Genomic DNA, 20,281 nt, shown 5'->3' with positions numbered 1-20,281 from the left:
TATTTCATTTTTTATTTATTTTATTTAAAAGACAAAAATCCTCATACATTCTCATTCCTTTTTAATATCTTAGTTTTTTTATTATAAATAAAGTATGTTAAGACACTATGGAAATCACTTTTCTTAACAGAATAATAAATAATTTATTAAACAAGAATAAATCAAGGAAACAACAAAGAATGACTTTTGCCTCATTGCTTCTGAATTTTGCCTTATTCTATACAGTTTTGCCAATAAAACATCAGATTTAATATTTGTAGAAAAGTTAAGTAAGTCTCATGCTATAAGTCTCATGCCATTCTTGTGGATTTTCCCCATCTCAAGGGTGTAGGGTTTTTGAAATTGCCATGGAATGTGGTGTAAAGTTTGAGCTATTAAATACTTCTTAGTGCAGTGACACTAGTTATATTTGCCACGTCACATAATGCTTATATCCTAAATAACCTCTCAATTATTATATGACAGTGGATGTTCCTTTCAGTTACAGTGTTAGTTTTGCAGTGGGTGTTATTGAACTACAGGCTTTCCTGTCCTAACATACCTGCTTCTATATCTTCACTACAATGATCTGCCTTCAGGGAGATGTTTTACTTAAGATATACTCTCGAGTGTCATAATGAAGCTTAGTCCCATTGCGCTCATAAACGAGTATCATGCTTTTGAACTTGGAAACAAGCTACCCCTAATTTGACATGAGTGACACAAATGCTCAATAAATCTCTGCAATTTTGGCAATATTCTCCGAGTTTGTCTACTGACCTTAAAATTCCAGAGCCAGATGTCAAACTTAGAATTAGAAATGATACCTCCCATGTATGTCCTAAATAGGTCATTTCATCCTTTATTGAAATAGTCTGTTCATTCAGGTAATCTCACTGGCAGGCCACAGCCTAGTAGTAGAAAAGAATGAGTGTCCACCATGTGCCTTCTGGCTGTTCAAAGGTTTGCAAACATAATTTGTATTCATTTGAAATGTTTCTTTTGAATCTTTATCATCTGAAATGTTCAGATTTGTGTTTTTGCTTTTGTGTTATGCCTTTCGCATGGCCAAAAACTGTTGCAATCTCTGACATGAGGCACCAAACAAGTGTCAGGTATGAGGCTGCATTCAATATTCTATACTGACGTTCTGCACTGAAGACACAATGATGCATGCCAGCTGGTTAAACAACCTGAAACCAAATGTGTCGTAAACGAAAACCTTCACTCACAAAAAAGTAAATGCGAAACTTTTATTTTGAAAATTCAAGTGCCATATGATTAAGTTACTATGTCGTTAGCCATGCCTTCATTCAGAAACCTCGTGACGGGCTGTTAGCTAGGTGTTTGTGCAATTTCTGATGTAAAACAGGAATAGGGTAAATCAATCAGATTAATTTCTTTTGTCGAAATTTTAATGTTTACATTTTTCTTGTAAAAGTATCGTATTTCTATACCAAGATATTTAACTAGATAGTCATGACACTCCGAAGCAAAGACTTACTTGTGCGGATATCATTTTATTGGAAACCTTTATTTTCTGGCAAATATCTGTTAGTAACAAACATTGTCAGTGGGGGAGGCATGCTTGGTCTGGGGGACATTATTCAGCAAAGCAGAGCAAAGCGAAAAACGCCGACGAAAGAAAGGGATTGGTTTCGCACAGGTATGATCTAGCCAGCTAGCAAAACCGGTTCTAACTTTTATCATCCATGATAGCCAGCCAGCCAGCTAGCTAACATAGCTAACTAGCTATATTGTTTGGGCAGATGTAACCTATGTATTTTCATTTCCCTACAGAACAAGCGCCACATACATGTTGGGCTACTTTCGGGAAGATTTGACGCATTTCTGCGTTAATTATTAGCCAAGTAGTAATCTCCCCTGAGTGCACTGATCGTATGGGCAGTGCGTTACTCGAGTGACCCTTAGCCAGTACCGGGAAGTAGCCGCAAGACTCACGAGATTAGCAAACGCCACAAAGTGTTTGCCAGACGTAAGAAAAAAAAAAACAGGAAAGTTAGAAAAGGCGATGTGATCATTTGTTGAAGGCAATAAAAAAAGTTTTAGATGCACAGAATAACATGTTTGCCGATGTGTGACATTTTGCTAAAGTCCATAAACCTCCCCGAAGTTACGTTATATGACGTCATGAAACCTTTCGGCGACTTTTTGACAGTATAGTGGGTCTGATGAAATGCGTACTTTAAGTAGAGTTTTAAAATGATTGCTGACAAATAAGAAACTCATTAGGGTAGTCTGTGTATTAAATCACATTTAATTCCTCAAAAAGATATCTTACGCGCTTGACATACTGCTCTTTTCCTATCTTAAATGACCTCCCTTTGCTAAATAATGCTAAATAAACCTAGGGGAAAAAATGCTAAGATTAATTGGTGGTTCATTAGTTATAGAGGTAAAGTTAGTCTGCATAATGAACTCCACTCCAGTTCATACATGTTTTCCCATGACTTGGCTGTGTGTAAATGATAGGTGTATATCTGGGGTAAAATTCCAAGGTCAGTGCAGTCAGCTGAGGCTGCCCAGGGAAAGCTGGAAGAGAAACGTACAACTGCAGAGGATCCAGAGCCTCACAGCCAATTACAAGCACCTCTCTCAACTAGTATAAGCATGGTACTATGAAGTTAAAGACCAGATCATGGCTGTGGCTTGTACTGGAGGCCCCCCATGTTGTATTATTTAAATGCTGTGAATGATTTTTAAAAGATATCTTAACGATTAGTAATAGTTTCATGATGTGATGTCTTGTCACAGTTTGTATCACAATTTTAGGTGCATTTAACCAAAGATTTTCACTCATTTTATTTGGAAGCTCAAAGCTAAGAATCTTGAAAATACCTTTATTATTTCTCGCATATGCCTTTGTTTATGATATGATTGCATACAGTTTGATGCACAGCAGTACATGGTTAGCATTCAGGTTTCAGTCGCATCTGTATGTTGTTTCATATGTGCGCGTGCACACAGTACAACAGAGGTACAGAATACCACTGCTGACTGCCACACCATCAACACATGTGGGCTAAGATACTTCCAGGCAGCCCAAACCTAGACAGGAGCGATTGAGGCAAACAGCCTCGTTCAGGGGCCCAAAACTGGCAACCTCCCAACCACAAACCGAGCACCCTAACCACTGAGCCACCACTGCCCTTGTTGCACAGTAGGTCATCCCATTTAGAAGGAAACAAAATTAGATCCTCCCCCGACCACAACCACCTTCGGTTCTATATGGTCCAGCCTTTTGCTAAGGAAAATATAGGTTACAATTATTTGCAATAGAAACAGCGTGGTATTAAGACAAACGATCACCTTGATCAACGCATTTCTTTTGTTTTTCAGTTATAAAATTTCTAATACATTTGTAACTGAAATAAACTCCAGATTTTGCCTTAAGATTAACTAATACTCTCTCTCTAGGTCGCATGTTTGCAGTTGGCTGTTCCATGGGACCATTCCTTCACTACTGGTATCTGTGGCTGGACAGAGTCTATACTGGAAAAGTTCTGAAAATTGTTGCCAAGAAAGTCTTAATAGACCAAATAGTTGCATCCCCACTTCTTGGGGCATGGTACTTCATAGGTATGGCCCAGGCATTTCGTAAAAGGTTTGCATTATACACAATGTAAATGTAGTGGATGTTTGAATAATGATGTTTTATCGTGATCTGGCTGTGGCCCAGGTTTGCTCTCTAACTGCATAGATTACAGGATTAAGTCTCCACTCCACCACCGCTGCTACATGCCATAGCCTTGAATTTCCACTGTAGTGAAAGTGATGCTCACACAACTGTACTGGTGTTTCAGGCTTGGCCATCATGGAAGGCAATGGCTGGGAGAAGGGCTGCACTGAGTTTAAACAAAAGTTCTGGGAATTCTATAAGGTAAGATTTGCAGTCTAATTCTATGTTTCCAGAAAGTACCTTTTACATTTTTTCTTGTAAATCTACCTGTTGTTGAGAATTGTTGCAGGCAAGCAAAATGCAATAAGTGGAAAAAATAGATGGATAGAGCCATAAACTAAATTCATAAGTTATTTTTGCTATATAAAATCAATTGACAATATACAGAAGACAAGAAATGGAAAAACCTTTTTCAATTAATTTTTTGTTTTACTAGGCTGACTGGAGCGTCTGGCCGACTGCACAGATGATCAACTTCTACTTCCTGCCAGCTAGGTTTCGGGTTTTGTATGTAAACACGGTTACATTAGGATGGGACACCTACCTCTCCTATCTTAAACACAGAGTAAGTTTTCTTGACCTAAAATTGGATGATGTTTATATAAAGCAACAGGCCACAAGAGACCCAATTAGAGGACATTTTAGCCTATTTAAGTGGTGTTTCTGGGCATGACTCAGATTCACCCGCATTTACATTTATTTGTCTGTTATAACAACTTTTCCAAGTATGTGCTTAAATCATGTGTGAAATTCTCTAATAAACTGCATTTCAATATTTTAGACTGAAGATGAACAGATGGACCAAGTGGAGCCAGAGCCACAGGACCCACCAGTGCCTCTTCCCCACATGAAGTCACTGGATGAAAAACACCATGTTTAGCTCTTTTTTAACTATTGGGCCTGGAATGATCACTCGAATATGTTCATTCTGGAGGAGTGTTCATTTGATGTTTCATCTTTTAAAGTTAAACAGTCATAATTCTGCAACTTACTTTGTGTCTTAAATTAATCCTGCTGAAAGGGTTCAGTGCTAAAGCAATTGAGATGTTCCTGTCAGCATTTCTGACAACACCAGCCAGTTCAGTCAGCTCTGGGCCCACAGAGAGAGAGTAGCAGACTCCACATCCCTTGGACCAATTTTGCATAGGTATTTCATTGAATCTGGCCCCAAATCTATACTTGATGTTTATAGACTGTCAGTTGTCAATAAGGTAGACTGTAGCCTAACCTTAACAAATGGTGTGCAATTCTTTTGGTTAATGGTTTACGCTGTTTACCCCAACTGTAGTGCTGTTTAAGTATTCATACAGATAAAATAAATAAATTACAGAGGAGAGAACACTTTAAAATTTCTTATGTAGAAATATTATTACTTCATATGTACTAAGAAGTCAAAGCACTCCTTCAGAAAAGCTGTGTAAGCAGAAGTGAAATATAATTAATTTTACAATATTGAAGTAACTGCATTACAGTGTTCCTGCATCACTATGAATCAGGTTATCATTACAATGTACAAGTGACCACAAACTGGAGAAATTGCTCACTGACATGCAGTGAAATTTAGCCATAACTCAGCTGTAACACAGTTACAGTAGTCTCCAGTATAAGTACTAGCCTTAAAAATCCAGGAGGTCTTCAGTCATATACATATACATGTAACTTGTTACTTTTCATTACTTCTAGTTGTTTCATCGGTTTGTGTGGGATTTTTTTTCTTTTATATTCGCATTTCTGGTTGTGATCATATTTATTGAAAAACCACAATAATAAATGAGTGGTAGTATTCTCAGTTGTTTGACTTGCGTGCCTTAATTGTCCACTTTTATTATGAAAATAGAATATAAAATGCATGAATTAGTTCTCTTTCTATATCGCCCCAAGTTTAAAGTGGATTTTGGACATTCCGTATCCAGTTATTGATGTTTTAGAGATATTTAAGCCATAATGAAACAATGTTGCTGGTCTGAGTCACTGTGCTTATTTAATAAACCTCTTTTGTGAAAGTTATTTTCTTAAATTATTTGTGTATGTTTTTAAAACGAATAGTGCTAATAATACTATGGCGTTTTAAGATGGATTGTACCAGTGCAAACAGAAACTAACAGAGTCGGTATTATTGATAACTTTGTGTTGGAGAAACAAACCACACCTCTACATGGCCACATCCTGTTAAGAATGAGGTTCTCACCTCCATTATACAGCCTCAGTCAATTCCCGGCTTGCTGTTGCGGTTCTGCTGTATGTAGGTTACTTGTGTTCAGCATGGCTAAATTGTTGCATGCCATCACACTTTTAATCGTTGTTTTAGAAGCCAGACAAGGTAAGATTGTTAGGTTTTTTCATCAGTACTTTGCAATTACACAAAATGCAGGAGAGTACAAAAAATGGGCTGTTTGCTGCGTATAACCACTGTAGCCTATAACTGTTAATCGAATGGTGTGTCTTAAATGATTTGGTTTGGGGGGAAATATCATATTTTAGTAATACAAACATACAAGTGAATAATCAAGGCTGGATTGATCATTATTTAAAAAGCGCACCATTTTCCTCAAGCAGGCGTAAACAAAACTATGATTTGGTTTGGGGGGAAATATCATATTTTAGTAATACAAACATACAAGTGAATAATCAAGGCTGGATTGACCATTATTTAAAAAGCGCACCCTTTTCCTCAGTATCGACCACTTTCGCCAACAGAACAAAACCCCACAGATGCACACCAGTTAGCTACTAATTCTTACAGCACAGCGGCAGCAAACAGAACGACCACTACCGGAACGCTTCGATCAGACACTCTGCTTCATGAAAACGTCACACAGTCAACCGTCTCGGAACATTTTTCATGGAAAGACACGTCCGGGACCTCAACTCAAGGCAGCATCAATGTCACTGAAGGAAAAACAACTTCGGCTGTCCAAAATGACAGCACAGGAACCACCGCTCAAAAGAGCCGCGAAACGTCTCCATTAACAAACGCAGTGTCATCTACACATAGCGTGGCAGCTCCTTCAGCAGGAAAGGTGAATACAACCTCTACTACAGGTACCTGTTTTTTGTTGTTTTGTTGTTTTTTTACTTTTATGAGCAGTTTTATGTTCTCGGTATGATTGTTGTCTCCATCTTTTTCGTATAGCTCCATATTACACGGAAAGGGATCGCCTGGCACCAAATGCAGGGTTTGTGGCTGTGCTGTGCATTTTCTTTATAATTCTGTGTTTGGTACTTTTCGTTGTGATCGTCAAGGCCATCACCTCCAGGAAACCACAGTTTGAAAGGCTGGATGATTTACCAATGGCGAGTTTCTGTTTACTCAGTTCACACCCTATAATACAACTGTACACGTCGCAGGCTATTGTACTGAAATTTGCCAACATTTTCACGGTTTTCACTTTTGCTCTGTTTTCCTTCTCTCAGAACAAGATGAGTGAGGATGCACCATTTGCCAAATACTCTCCAAATTAAAGGCGATTATTTTTCTTTTTCAAAATAAAGATTTCTATCTAGTTCCAACCACAAATGTCACATAGGCATATGTATATATGACTTAAAAAGAGTTCTACATTAAGGAAAGAGCCCATGTCCTGCTTGATGTACCAAAAGTCGAGATGCTACTGCACTGTAGCCTAAATGTATGCAAATAATATTACATGTAAAACGTGTTTTAACAAGTAGAAAGGACTCCTGTAACTTAGTTATGTTTCTCACATAGTGGAATGAACATGTAGAGTGGATATTTTCATAAAGACCAAATGAATAAATTAGTAATTATTTGTATATGTTTGAATATCAAATGATTATTCTGGTTGCCTGTTTGAAAGGAACATGTGTCACTATTCATTTGTGGTTATTGCCACATTTTGAACAGTATAATTCTATTTGTGTGTGTTTGTGTAAGTGCGAGTGCATAAATAATACATTATAAAGAAAAACATAAGCAAACTTTAAACAAGCAAGCTTTAAACAAGCATGGAAACTGAAGTACTTTAAAACCTATATAACACAACCCAAAAGTAAAATAACCTAATCCACAGTTAAAAGTTTATTGGAAAAAGGTCATTTTACTCTGGCAGTAACAGTAACATGCCTGCAGTTTTCGTAATCAAAATGGTTTAGGTACACTTTGAAATATGTATTGTTTACTTCATCCACGAGACGGCGTCAGAATTGTACCCGATGCTGAAATTGGCTGTTGCTTATTTTTGCAAATTATGGAAAGGTTCTCAATGTTCTTACACGCACTATAACTTTAATGTATTTAAAATGGAAACACAAAACACATCACCATGAATAAAGAGTAACCACGAGTTTCATTTGATGTAAATAACTAACTAAATATCTAAAGACCTAAAAAATAAATAAATAAAGCACAACTGCATTAATAAGACCGCTTCCTAGCCCCGGTGTCCCAATAGACGCGCGTGCTTCTTTGTTTACATCGAGAGTAATTCATTTCCTGCCACGTGACTAGACAAGTCATTCACGTCGAAATCTTTGGTTTAGAGTTTGAAGTCTGAGAGACTGTAACTGACCTGGACACTGAAATGGAGCGCACCTCACTCTATCAGCTCGTTCATTTAGCCCGACCTTTCCAGCCGGCACTGGCTTCTTTTCCTAGACTTCTGTAACTACGAAGACAGTATTACAAAATCTATACGAGGCGAAGCTTTCAGGTAAGTTGTGTAGTTTGTCTTGAATAACCCGATTTATCCTATGGTTGTTCTTGCTCACGTTAGGATCATCTATTGCCCCTTATTTGTACGCACACAGGTTGTTTTAAGGTACAACACATCTCTGAAGCCTTTTTATTATTCGTCTTAAACTTTAAAAACTAATTTATTGTTATTTATTATTTTAGCTATAATGATAGTGTGGATAAAGGTTACGTGGGCTATTTCAGAATATATTAAAGCTAACGAGTATTGGTAGTGTAAGGTAATCATGTATTCACTCATTTCACACATTTCGCCTTTAATATGTGAGGAGAGCTTCGTGTGTCCGAACTCAATGCCTAACGTCCACTTTAAAAACTCATCTTCACTGAATCTTTTTAAATGAGAAACAAATATATTTTACAATTAAGTGTACATTGATATTCAGGAAATGATTTCAAGCATAATTCTGAAGTATAAACTGTGAATAACTGATGCATTTGTAATTGTTTAGTTACCCTTTTAAGTGTGGAATGGCTGTTATAGCCTAATCCATAGTGAGGGTGAAGTTATATATCCCCACATTGTCCTCTGGGGGGTGTCTCAGTACCACAAAGCGTTTATTTCTTATTTAATCAAACATTTCAGTCAAGCTTTTAATCAGGTTTGGCCAATATCCATGGCAACAGTGCCAAAACAAATCTGTTTTACACGCTTCTTCATCAAGTAAGATTCCCTTATCCCCAGTGGAATTTCAGCATCTTACCATATTGGAAAAGTAATGTCATAATGAACGTGAATCTTTAATGGAAGGAAATTAAACTGCTCAGTCACTATAAACTGCTCAGTCAGGCATTATAAAATGGTTCCAAATGACTTCACTCATTTAAGCATAGCTTGTAAGTTCTGATGTCCAGGACTTATTCATTTGGCGTCAGAAATGAGCCTTAAAAACAGTATGTTTATTATCTTCCATAGTTCATCATCAGTCTTACTGGAGTGATGTACCATTCAATAAAGAGTCAGCTACTGTTTGTCTCAGCAGCCCTCATGTGAAGGGGACAGCAATCCACTTGCATAATTTCCCTCCTGAATATTTCACAGTATGATTTAGATGTCCTAGATTGCATTCAGGTAAGGGGTGGGGGGTTGCACCATCAACAAGAGTTCACCGCAGATAGATGACATGTTTTACTTTGTCAAGTTCCCATTCAGGCTGAAGTCACCGATCAGCAGTTATGATTCATCTCTCTTTATCATCGCAGATAATAGTGTGAGCCTGCGTCAGACCACAGGACACTTCAAAGGAGCTCATAACTGCACCTTATGACACCAGATGATAGCTGCACAACTTAATAGACTGCAGCTTGCAAATGGTTAATATTTGATCAAATGCAGTCTTAAGAGCTTAAGAAAAGATAATGCACATGGACATTATTGCCTTCCTTGTGTTTGACCTTTTACCTCTGGCCAAGTGACAAGCTCCAGTACAGCCATCGCTGTAATCCATACCATGTGTTCATTTTTTTGTTATTTCAGAAGGATAGGCTGTTTCTTGCCAAACAGAAGACAACATAAAAGCATAATTCTGTGTGATGTCCCGTCTATCAACAGAGGTAACGCACATGCTCGCAGCCCTGTCACCATGCGCGTGATTTTGATTCCTGGATTTCAGGATTTTGATTCCTGGGTCTCACCCTGACTGTGCCATCATAAAGTGATTGCCGTTAAATTAGTGAACAGAGGATTTATATGTGCAAAGTACCACGGCCTCCTTCACATGTGTGTACATTTGCCCTAATTGTGGGTATACTAAAGACTTTTGCTATTTTAAAATCTTATTTAGAACATTGCTCACCCAAGCCCAGTACATAGTACACACACGCGTGCACACACACACACACACACACACACACACACACACACACACGTACATACATACATACATACGCACATACATACATACATACATACATATCTAATAAGATTGCTTGGTTGCAGGAATGATTTAAGATGAAATTAACACCTCCAGAAAGCCTCAGCATGTGTTAAGGTGCCAAGAAAGTCAACACTGAATAATTTTTGTGAGAAGTGCCAGCTGTTGGTGAATCATCATACAGCATAAAATCCCCAAGTGGATGATAAGACTTGGCTCACAACTTTTGTTTTTGATTTAGTAACATATTGTAAGTTTTTCTTAGCCTCATTACTCGAGTCTGTAAATTGCCATTTTCAGAGAATTTTGTCATCAGCCATTTCATGTAGAGATGTATCACACAGACCTGATATGATTAAACAGATGCAAAAAGAGACTCACAGTTGACAAGTTCATTACCAAATTTTGTTGACGGTCACATTACAACAAATCAGCTAATTCCACGTCTTCCATAAATATATATACGAAAGGTATACATTATTGGACAACCTTAGGTATTTTGACTGAACAGCATATTGCTAAGTTAAATGTATACATATTTGTGTAAATCTATTGCATTTCCAGCTGTGGTTGATAACTTTCAAATATGAGTATCTCCAATGTCATAATCTTGCTATTGTATCTTCTATAAATTACCCATTATTATGTAAAAACGAAACCTTCCCAACATGATCTGTCATAAAGACAGTAGAAACATAAGTGGTGGACAGCATGAATATACTATGCATCAGTAATCAAGAACAAGTAGAAGAAAATGGCTCAGATGTTGATAAGAACAATCTCTTGTGCAGTTCAGTATCTGAAGACAGAAAGGCAAACAAATCGACCTTATTAATGTACATTAATTAAGTGATTGTATACTTCAATATTTGTGTAATGATTATAATCAGTCAGTGAACTCTGATGAGCCCTACTCTTGGTGCATGCTCATTTCCTCTGTGTTGTTCTTAATTTGTCCTGTAATTGAATCTGTTTTGACTATGACATTTAATGAAGAGGCTCCCTGCTGACGGCCCCTGAAGCTGAAACTTCTGACACAAACGTGGGGGGGGGGGTGTCTTGACTATAGTTTTATAGTTGGCAGGGACGTTTCTAGATTGCCTGTTGTACTGAGGCACACACGCAATTAACAGGGCGCAGCCCTACCCCTTTGCCAGTCGGTCATCAGGGCAGAATTGTGCATGTCCTTTTTTAAAAAGGCCCACTCTTTCTCCCTCTATTGCTGTTCCATGATCATTTTCTGAGTGCTCCTTCACTTCTGTCTAGAGGAAAAGTTTAATTGTTGTGTGTAGTAATATACATTTTATTTAATAATATTGTCACACGTATATGTGAAACAATTGCTTTGAGACATAGAGCTATGTTTTGATGTGAGTTTGTTTTTGCATGATCAGTTCATGCAAACTAGATAACATAAGCTTGCAAAATGAGCAGCTTACTGGTTATATATTATTAGTTATATTACTTGTGTTATCTACATAGCAGTCCCCCTTTTGCTAACATAACCAGTGCCTTTGCTAACGTAAGTAGCTAATGCCTTTGCTGTACTGGTCTAATTTACTGTGATTTTAGTAGGTTAAATGGTTATAAGTGTCTAGCTTTGAAAATGTATGCTTATCATTACCTTGTCTTCTGCATGACTAACTTCCTTTTAAATGCTATAGGTTAATTTCTACTTCTAGATTTGTATAGTGAACAGAGAAACTGAAAGAAACTGGCTCTAAAATTTTTTGGTGCTCAAAGATGCATAAATCTAGTACCTTAGTGAATTCACATGGTGCTTACATTTGTATTATTTAGTTCTGCTCAACAATCTTGCTCAATATAAAGGATTATTGCTTATTGACGTTTTACTCCCATTATTATAGTGGGTCATGCAATCATTTTACTGGGGCATGTGTGCCATTAAACTGGGTCTAATGATGCCCCTGGGCCCAGGGTTGTTAAATTGGAAGGAAATTCTTTGGGTCGTCACATCTCATACTTCATCTTAACATATAATTGTGAGAAAAAAAACGGATGTAGAAGAGTGTTGCAGCTCGGTCTTGTCACAAATGAACAAACAGCGATTCGACTTGGCTTGACAAACATGTAGACATGTGCAGACGCTGTCAGTGCCACCGCAAGCTATATGTGGGTCTGGGTGCAAACATAAGGGCACTGCCCAACCCACCGCTCCTCAGCATGGCCAGTTATTTTTGAACTTATGCAAATGGACTTTCTACTATTGGATAAAGCTTCCTCAAAAGTATATCAATTACAGGTTACAGATCTGACTCCAGGTATAATGACCCCCTGCATGCACCCACATGAAAACCGACACCCACGTGTCCTACAACGTATGTGTGACATTTGCCTGTGCCTTATTGCTGAGCAGATGGAGCACAGTCAGACAACAGTCACATTCTGTGGTGACTCTTACCCAGCAGGCTTGTTTGATACATTTGTGCTGTATTAAGGCCAGGATACTGAAGTCAGGCACTGAAGTAGGTCAAAGCTACACACTGGAACACTGAGTTCCAGTAAGCAGTACTTGTAGTGGAAATAATAAAGTCATCATTTTGGTGCATTTATAGAACTGCAGTTATATATATGACTGGTGTGTTTTACAGAGCTTATGTCACATGCCCATTGGCTACTCTGAATCTAATGTGAACAATGAATAAGTAAAAGCAATTAGACTTGAACTTACATTTTTTGTTGTACAAATCACAAAAATACATTTTATCAACAAATGCACTTATACAAACCGAACATGAGTGATTTTCGGGTTGACCATTTAATTAATAAAAATAGGAATTAACTTAATTTCCAATTCCAATTAGCCATCACTGTAGTCACCACAGGCTGCACTAAATGGTTTGCTACCAGGAGGCATTGGCAGTGCATAACAGCTTTGCAGCACATGTGATGCTGTGTGAGGATTAAAAAATAAACTTTTCTGGGCAAGCAGGACAATAATATAAAATCAGCCTTCCTAAAAGCCAGCCATAAGCAATAAAATAGACATGAAGACCTGAGGAGGCAAGATTTAGTGCCTTCTTCCCAGGATCATAGTGTGTGCAATCAGTCTGGCTGGGCTCAGCTACACAGTACGGAAACCAGGCATCATTGCAAAACCTGTGGCAGGAAGGGAAGTGTACAGTGCTTCCTAAAGGGTTGCTGAATTTAGAGACAGACTTGGCAGACCTGCTTAGACATGATTCCGGTGGTGTGTCACAGACTGTACTTCTTGATTATACATCAGAGTTTCAGGTGAATTAATAATAAAACTAATAATAAAATGGGAATTAAGTGAATAGATATGAATGTCTAAGTTATACATTATTTCAGATATTACCCATGTTCCACTAGATAAGAGTTGGATGGCAGTCTGGTGGAAGCTCTTAGGAAACCTGGCAGGACTGCACCACAAGCTATGATATCTCTTACCCGAGGGTGAGAGGGAAAACAGGCTGTGGCTGGGGTGGGCAGAGACTCCCATGATGCTGGTATCTCTTAACAAGTCCTCAGTAGGTGGGAAGAAGCTTTACTGATCATTGCAGTTAGGATTTACTTGCTGAAAATGTTCTCTGTGTGCATTTTTCAATTTGCAACCTTTAATACTAAAGGTTTTTTTAAGTAGTAAATAATAAAAATCTTTAAGGTCAACAAAAATGTCCAAGTCAATATTAATACAGCTCTAACGTTGCCTCATACAGCTGAAAAAAAAACAAACTGTTGTTTGTGGTTTCATGGAAGAGACAGAACCTGTTTGGTCTTCCCTAAGGCCAAGCCATGTCATCATGTCAACATGAGCTCAAGGCATATCAGCACAACATTGGACCCAAAACATTTTCAGTATGCATGGAAAAAACCTGGTTCTGATTGCGTATTCCAAATGTAACATTTAAAGGATTAAACTATTATCAGAGATTCTTTGAACAAGAGTCCCGAAAGTAATAGACAAAATGGTGCTGAGACAAGAGTGTCAAGAACTTACATACTACCAGGTGGCTGATTTGACACCTCTGACTCTTGCTAATAGAAAAGGGCAACCTGAAATTTTCCCCTTGTCACTTGGGGAAAAGGGGACTCCAGGATGTTGTGCTCCTGAGCAAGAGGGTTTTGGGGTTTTTTTTGCACTTTTCTAATGGTTTGACACCTCAAAGCACCACAAACGCAACAGAACAGATATGTGGACTTTAACACTGTGGATGAGAATGTGTGAGTGTAGTGTAGTGTGCCGGCCAGAGCTGGCTTAGCTACACTAGTTTCTGGGCAAAATAGGTGGATATTTTTATTTTTGAATTTTGCCTCGATGAGTTTAAATAATGCTTAAGACAAAAGAGTGTGAAACAGGCCTTCTGCCCACTGGCAGGGATTACACTATGAGGGGTTGCAACTTTAGCTAAAAGGGGCCTTGATTTAACTCCAAACTGTTGTATTGTACCGTTTCACTTAAAATGCTAGTTTTCCTGTGAAGGCTTAGGGTACTTAAGATGCCATGTATTCATTCAAAAGCTATTTCAGAAAACAAACAGCATTATCTCTTAACATATCATGTGACTTGGAGAAGTGTTTCCACATGACTATTCATTCCTGTAATATTTTGGGTTTACTTATACTTACTTATAAAACTTTAAACTGTGATGTCACTTGGAAGTATTATTACATTGATTTATGTGGAAAGAAAATGAAATATTGACTTACTGACTAGCTGTCATAATTTTCATTCACACTGCAACAGCTATACATACACATGCAGTCAATGTAATTCTGGTTTTCATCAAGCTCTCAGGTGTTAAAATCTGCTGGAATGCTGTCATAGATACTATCCGATACTATACATCACGTACACGTGTGTGTGTAATTAGCTTCTTGCCCTTAAGGATTTTTTCTACATTTGCATAGCTTACTTTATGCTGCAGTTATTTCTCATGCAATTAGATATACGGGCCCAGGACTTTCACGCAGTGTAACTTTAACTACAGAGGACTTCCTTTACCATAAGTAGTGGCTTTTGTGGTTTTTTTTATTTATTTTTGCTGTGCTGGTTTCTTGATGCTTGGCTGCGCTTCATGTTCACAGAGACGCCGTGACTCTCTGGGCTTCTGTGTGACAGAGTCGCTGCCCAAACACAGCTATGCGATCCGCCGGAGGTTCTCAGGACCACTTCTCCTGCCCCGGCTCACCCGCCGCCACTCCACGCTGGACGCCAGGAAGCTGGTGGAGCTGGAGGCCCTCTACAGGTCTGCACTGGCCAACATAGAGGCAGAGAGCCTCAGGACCATCAGCGACAAGCAGGGCACGGAGCACAGGTTTAGTGACTGTCCCCTACCACTGGTTAAACCTTTGAAATAAATGATTGATGCTGCGCTTTCCGAACAGGGCTGAATATAATGGTGTATGCCGGAAGAATCAGTATTACACAGTTATATATGTACGATTATACTAAAATGTTTGGAATTTCTGGCAATAATAGCGTTTTATGTTTTCTATCAGGATGAACATTAATCAATAGGCTTAGACATGAATGGTCAGCATGAGTTTCACTGCAATAACATGGTTAGTCCTTACTACCTTAAAGTTCTCCTGTACTTAATGTCAGTGAACCCTATGCTGGGTAAAGCTTAGGTAATCTTCACCCAACTTTACAACTACCCATTTCACAACTCAAGGGGAGAAATTCCGGTGAAATAAGCTGGTATGAACCTGGAGCCACAAAAGGCTCATAGTTTGTAGTGTCCAGTATGTAGACCCATTAGTCCCTCACAAGCTCTGTGTTTCTATGGCTGGCCCTACTGTATGCGCAGGGCTCAGAGAGTGACACCTTTGATTCAAGCCAGCCAGGGGTCAGGAAGTGTGCGCCGCCGTCCTTCTCTCAGCCGGAGGTCATGACAGAGCTGCTCCTCTATGCTGCGCCTTTGTGCGCACGTCCGCCCGTGTCATTACTCTGAGCAGCTGAGCTCCGGAGGTGTAGAGCAGAGCCAAAGGGGCCAGCCACAACCTCATCAGATGCGGAAGCCAGATCGGAAAAGGGGACAGGAAGTGCAAATCGCTTGCCTTTCACAGCTGCGCCCGTAACTCGCCTTCCATCTCTCAAATGAATGTTAATGGCATGTCGGATCAAATGGCATGGAGATAGAGTGGGAGAAAGGTCAGGGTGATGTAGGGAAGGGCTTGGTGGGGCTCTGGTCATTTCTGTTCTGCGACAAGAGCAAGACAGGGTGGCATTTTTATTATGAACGTGTGTATTTTGCTGCTGGGCCCATCAGAGCCTGTTATCATATCCAGCTCATGTCCAGCTCATGGATTTGTAATCTAAGCAATTTCTTTATAATTTTAGACTGTTATCACATTTTAAGACATTATTAAAACCAGCTTTTCCCATCTACTCACATGTAGCTAACTCATCGAGAATGATACTTTCCTTAATTTAATTTAATTTAATTTTAGCTTCAGCTATTGGAACAATCCTACTACAAAGTAATACTCTCTCTATGTTAAGCTACACTCTGTGTTAATGTGCTCTCTGTGTTAAGGTGCTCAGTAAAGATTCTCAGTTTTCAGCAGCAAGGTCAAGCAGTAAGGTCAAGCAGTAAGGTCAAGCAGTAAGGTCAAGGTCACTTATCACGTCTCCTTCACTGCCTTCCTTCACTATCCCAGGAAGGAATGATGAGTGTGCAGTGCTAGGACCATTATCCCAGGACCATGTCTAAACATACACTTGTCTTTCCCAGGGTCCTTAGCTGCTGCTGCTGTCTACTTTCAGGAATGTTTCAGCGTTCTTCTTTTTCAATGAAAACAGCAATTTTCAACGAAATACCTTTAGCAACGTGTGTCTTGCTGTAAATTGCAGGAACCTTGTGACACTAATTATAGACCGAGTAACTTATAACCCATAGATGTCAAAACTGTACCTCGTACATTTAATTATACTTTATATGCATAGTGTATAGAAATGATATACATTTTCTCAGTTGTGAGTACTTAGGTGGATTGTGGTGGTTTAAACTTTTCAGAATATTTTCAAATCCGAATAGATCTTTGTAAAGAAATACGATTGTAAGTACGTTTTAGTCATTTACGTTGTTGTCATTCAGATTTAATCACTAATTCCTCTTTTGTGTTGAAACTCATTATGCCCTGTTGGTGACAGCAGGGTTGCTTGGCTGTTGCCCATACCTCTCTATTTCAAGCTTAATCATGTTATTTTAGACCACAGAAGGGAACAGAGTGTGTCAGCACCTTGTCCTATGCTGACAGATGTTGTTTGTTCTAAGAAATAATAGAACAAACTGGGGTAATTCAGTATTTTATTTTATTTAATACTTGTGTTTTATGTGAGTCATTATTATACCTGATTATTATTTTAGGCTACTCTAGCCACTTCTGCTTATAAACTCTACTTCTGTATAACGTCAAATGCGATTGCCTACTTAGTACAATTTGAAACAAACAGAGCGTGATTCATTTGTAGCTACTTGACTCTGATATGGTTTGGCTTGTGTAACTCTTTAATGAATGCCCGTGATAGGTAACTAGATCCCGCAGTTAAATTATCTTTGCCCATCACAGATGTAGACTGTAAGCAAGTAGATGGAGATGGAGTTCTGCGTCGGGTGATGTAATGCGTCAGTTAATCACACTGGTGGCTGGGCGGTCATAACACGCTGCTGCCTGCTCGCGAATCAAGTTCTTCACTGTGCGCGGTTCGTTGCGCGTTGAAGATCTCGCGTTACGCGTCTTATAAAAACCGTCAGCCGAAGGCATGAACTGATTCTGTTTGCTTAAAGGCTGCTATTTCGAGGACGTTGCACTGTTTAATAGTAATAGTAGCAAAAGGCTGTTGGCTGAGGGACATAATGAACGGATTAAATTTAGTAAACTTTCGCGAAATGAAGATGGAATTATTTATTTAAAGGACTACCACAGCCAATTCTGGATGCGTGCGTTTTGATAGTCAACTTAATTTTTGTTTCACAAACTTTACTCGAACAAGCCATTTCTTCGTATCAGCACCAGGCACAATTGGACAGCTCCACGGACATTAGGCAATGATATAAGCTCCCTTAAATTAAACCGGCCAAGCACCTAGTTATAATATTCGTACTTCACTTTGGAATAAAGACAGTTTGAGGCATGGAGTGTGCGGCGCTTAATCGAGAGGGTGCCGGCTTCGCCAAGCCGCCCAAACATTTATGGAGACAACCACGAACCCACATTCGAATCAAGCAGCGCTACCACTCCGACACCGAGCGCTACTTGTGCTGTAACAGAACTGTGGAGAACCATCGTCCAGGTCTCAAAAAGCCGCGAATGTCCTGGCCATCTTCCTTTCACAAACGGTAAATATCTTCAAACTAGGCATGTAATGTTGCCCTGCAAAAAAGTGTTATGCATGTTATAGCCTACATTTTTTCTACTCGTGTTTAATTGTCCTAAATATTGTTAGAATATGTCAGTGTATGGTATTATTAAATGGATAAATCAGGCAGCTAAAGTTTAGATTATGAGAAACAGGTTGCAAACAAGAGCTATGTGTCACGCCAGTTGCTGAGGCAGTATTGAATAAGCCCCTTTATTTTGGAGAAACATATGTGCCCCTGACAGGTCAGAGAAAACGTCCTGCTGCTATTCTGCTTTTCTCTCTCAGATAGTTTTTACAGTGATGCTGATCATTTAGTTTCAGGAGTGTATTCTATTATTTATCTTGGTGCCTAACACTTTCCCACACGTATTCCCACACTTTTTGTTGCAGCTATTAAAATGAATAGGTCCATTGTGCATGCCATAGTCCTGTTTTGTGCATGTCCATCCAATTAAAAATAGATGATGATGCAATTCTTCCTTTTTGCAAGTAAGTCATGAAAGCTGCTAGTGCTAAATATTTGGCATTGAGTTCTGTAACACACTGAATCAAAGAAGTGGGTGTATCAACATGACTCATAGCTCTTAAAGTTTATATATATATATATATATATATATATATATATATATATATATATATATATATATATATATATATATAAAATCTGACTCCACTGATATTGACAAAGTGGAGCTCTGAGGTCACTCTGCATAGGTACCTTCCTCAATCTCCCTCTCACTCTCAGCTGGCATTAATTTATCACAATCTGGAGGAAGAAAACATGATGTGTAGGTGCTAAGGATAGTTCCTATGTTCACTGGAGGCGCTGTAATCCTGGCTTCTACATTATTATTATTATTATTTTGCTTCCAGCATTGGATTGGCGACTTAAGTTCCTGGTAGAAACCAAGCTGATAGTAGGTTATCCAGAAAACGTCCCTGGGGTTATTTTCACTCAGTGCTCCATTAGAGTTGCCAAGCAATTCCTGTCTTCCTTTCCCCTTGCCTGGCCATGAACCTTAGGGCAACACTGATCTTTAATCATCCAAGCTGGAAGCAGGAGTCTCCTGGGGCCTATATGTCTTATAGCTTATTGAGCTGCAGCACAAGAGGTCCTCAATTGCATGTGCAGGGCAGAGAGGGCCTGAACACCTCTTGGCATTCTGATTCCCTACCACCCCAACCCTTGAAACTTCTAGCATTTGCCCACTTTACTGCACTCTCGTGGGAAAAGATATGGAAGATTAGCTAAGGATGATGTTGCTATGGTGCCCATCTGTCTTTTAGCAATGGACACGAAAGACAGATCATTGAAAATGATCCCTAATTATAGTTTGCAGCAAGTTGACCTCAACTCGCTTAATGGAAATGGAGTAGAATTTTTTTATATTTCTTTCTTAATTTGCATGTGCCTTTTGTGAGCCAACATACAAGTGTAAACATTTCCTCACTGAAGCTCTTCCTGTATATTCTAAATAATGAAAAACAGTGATGGGATTTACCCAATACAAAGATGGTGGTTAGCACAGAAGGACAGGATATTTTAAAATATTTTGCTAATATTTACTATCACAGTATCACAGTATTTTGTTTTATTGAGAAGATAGGTCACATGCATTTGTTCCATTCCCCAAAGAGACATGTGACAGTTCATTTGTGATTGT

General features: G+C 38.8%; 2 protein-coding genes across 2 annotated transcripts; both read left to right on the top strand.

Annotated features, from left to right (window-relative positions):
• Nucleotides 1-1,299: 1,299 nt before the first annotated feature.
• Nucleotides 1,300-5,468, top strand: mpv17l2 (MPV17 mitochondrial inner membrane protein like 2). The gene is made up of 5 exons (XM_027017346.2): nucleotides 1,300-1,645; nucleotides 3,418-3,579; nucleotides 3,804-3,880; nucleotides 4,116-4,244; nucleotides 4,461-5,468. The coding sequence occupies exons 1-5, from the start codon at nucleotides 1,459-1,461 to the stop codon at nucleotides 4,557-4,559; spliced, it is 654 nt and encodes a 217-aa protein (XP_026873147.1). The 5' UTR covers nucleotides 1,300-1,458; the 3' UTR covers nucleotides 4,560-5,468.
• Nucleotides 5,469-5,906: 438 nt separating this feature from the next.
• Nucleotides 5,907-7,495, top strand: LOC118240834. Its single transcript, XM_035523314.1, has 4 exons — nucleotides 5,907-5,999; nucleotides 6,377-6,721; nucleotides 6,813-6,973; nucleotides 7,094-7,495. The coding sequence occupies exons 1-4, from the start codon at nucleotides 5,942-5,944 to the stop codon at nucleotides 7,139-7,141; spliced, it is 612 nt and encodes a 203-aa protein (XP_035379207.1). The 5' UTR covers nucleotides 5,907-5,941; the 3' UTR covers nucleotides 7,142-7,495.
• The last annotated feature ends 12,786 nt before the right edge of the window (nucleotides 7,496-20,281 follow it).

Source organism: Electrophorus electricus, chromosome 26, assembly GCF_013358815.1.
Source record: "Electrophorus electricus isolate fEleEle1 chromosome 26, fEleEle1.pri, whole genome shotgun sequence".
Lineage (NCBI taxonomy): Eukaryota > Metazoa > Chordata > Actinopteri > Gymnotiformes > Gymnotidae > Electrophorus > Electrophorus electricus.
Note: the sequence above shows the minus strand (reverse complement) of the source record. Positions and strands in the feature narration are given on the sequence as shown.

What these genes read in the sequence shown, in the direction of transcription:
- LOC118240834 (XM_035523314.1), top strand. Translation starts at nt 5,942, where the DNA reads ATGGCTAAATTGTTGCATGCCATCACACTTTTAATCGTTGTTTTAGAA. An exon ending in TGTTTTAGAAGCCAGACAAG is followed by an intron (nt 6,000 to 6,376) that starts GTAAGATTGTTA and finishes TTTCGCCAACAG; the next exon opens with AACAAAACCCCACAGATGCA. An exon ending in GAATACAACCTCTACTACAG is followed by an intron (nt 6,722 to 6,812) that starts GTACCTGTTTTT and finishes TTTTTCGTATAG; the next exon opens with CTCCATATTACACGGAAAGG.
- mpv17l2 (XM_027017346.2), top strand. Translation starts at nt 1,459, where the DNA reads ATGACACTCCGAAGCAAAGACTTACTTGTGCGGATATCATTTTATTGG. An exon ending in AAGGGATTGGTTTCGCACAG is followed by an intron (nt 1,646 to 3,417) that starts GTATGATCTAGC and finishes CTCTCTCTCTAG; the next exon opens with GTCGCATGTTTGCAGTTGGC. An exon ending in TCTCCTATCTTAAACACAGA is followed by an intron (nt 4,245 to 4,460) that starts GTAAGTTTTCTT and finishes TCAATATTTTAG; the next exon opens with ACTGAAGATGAACAGATGGA.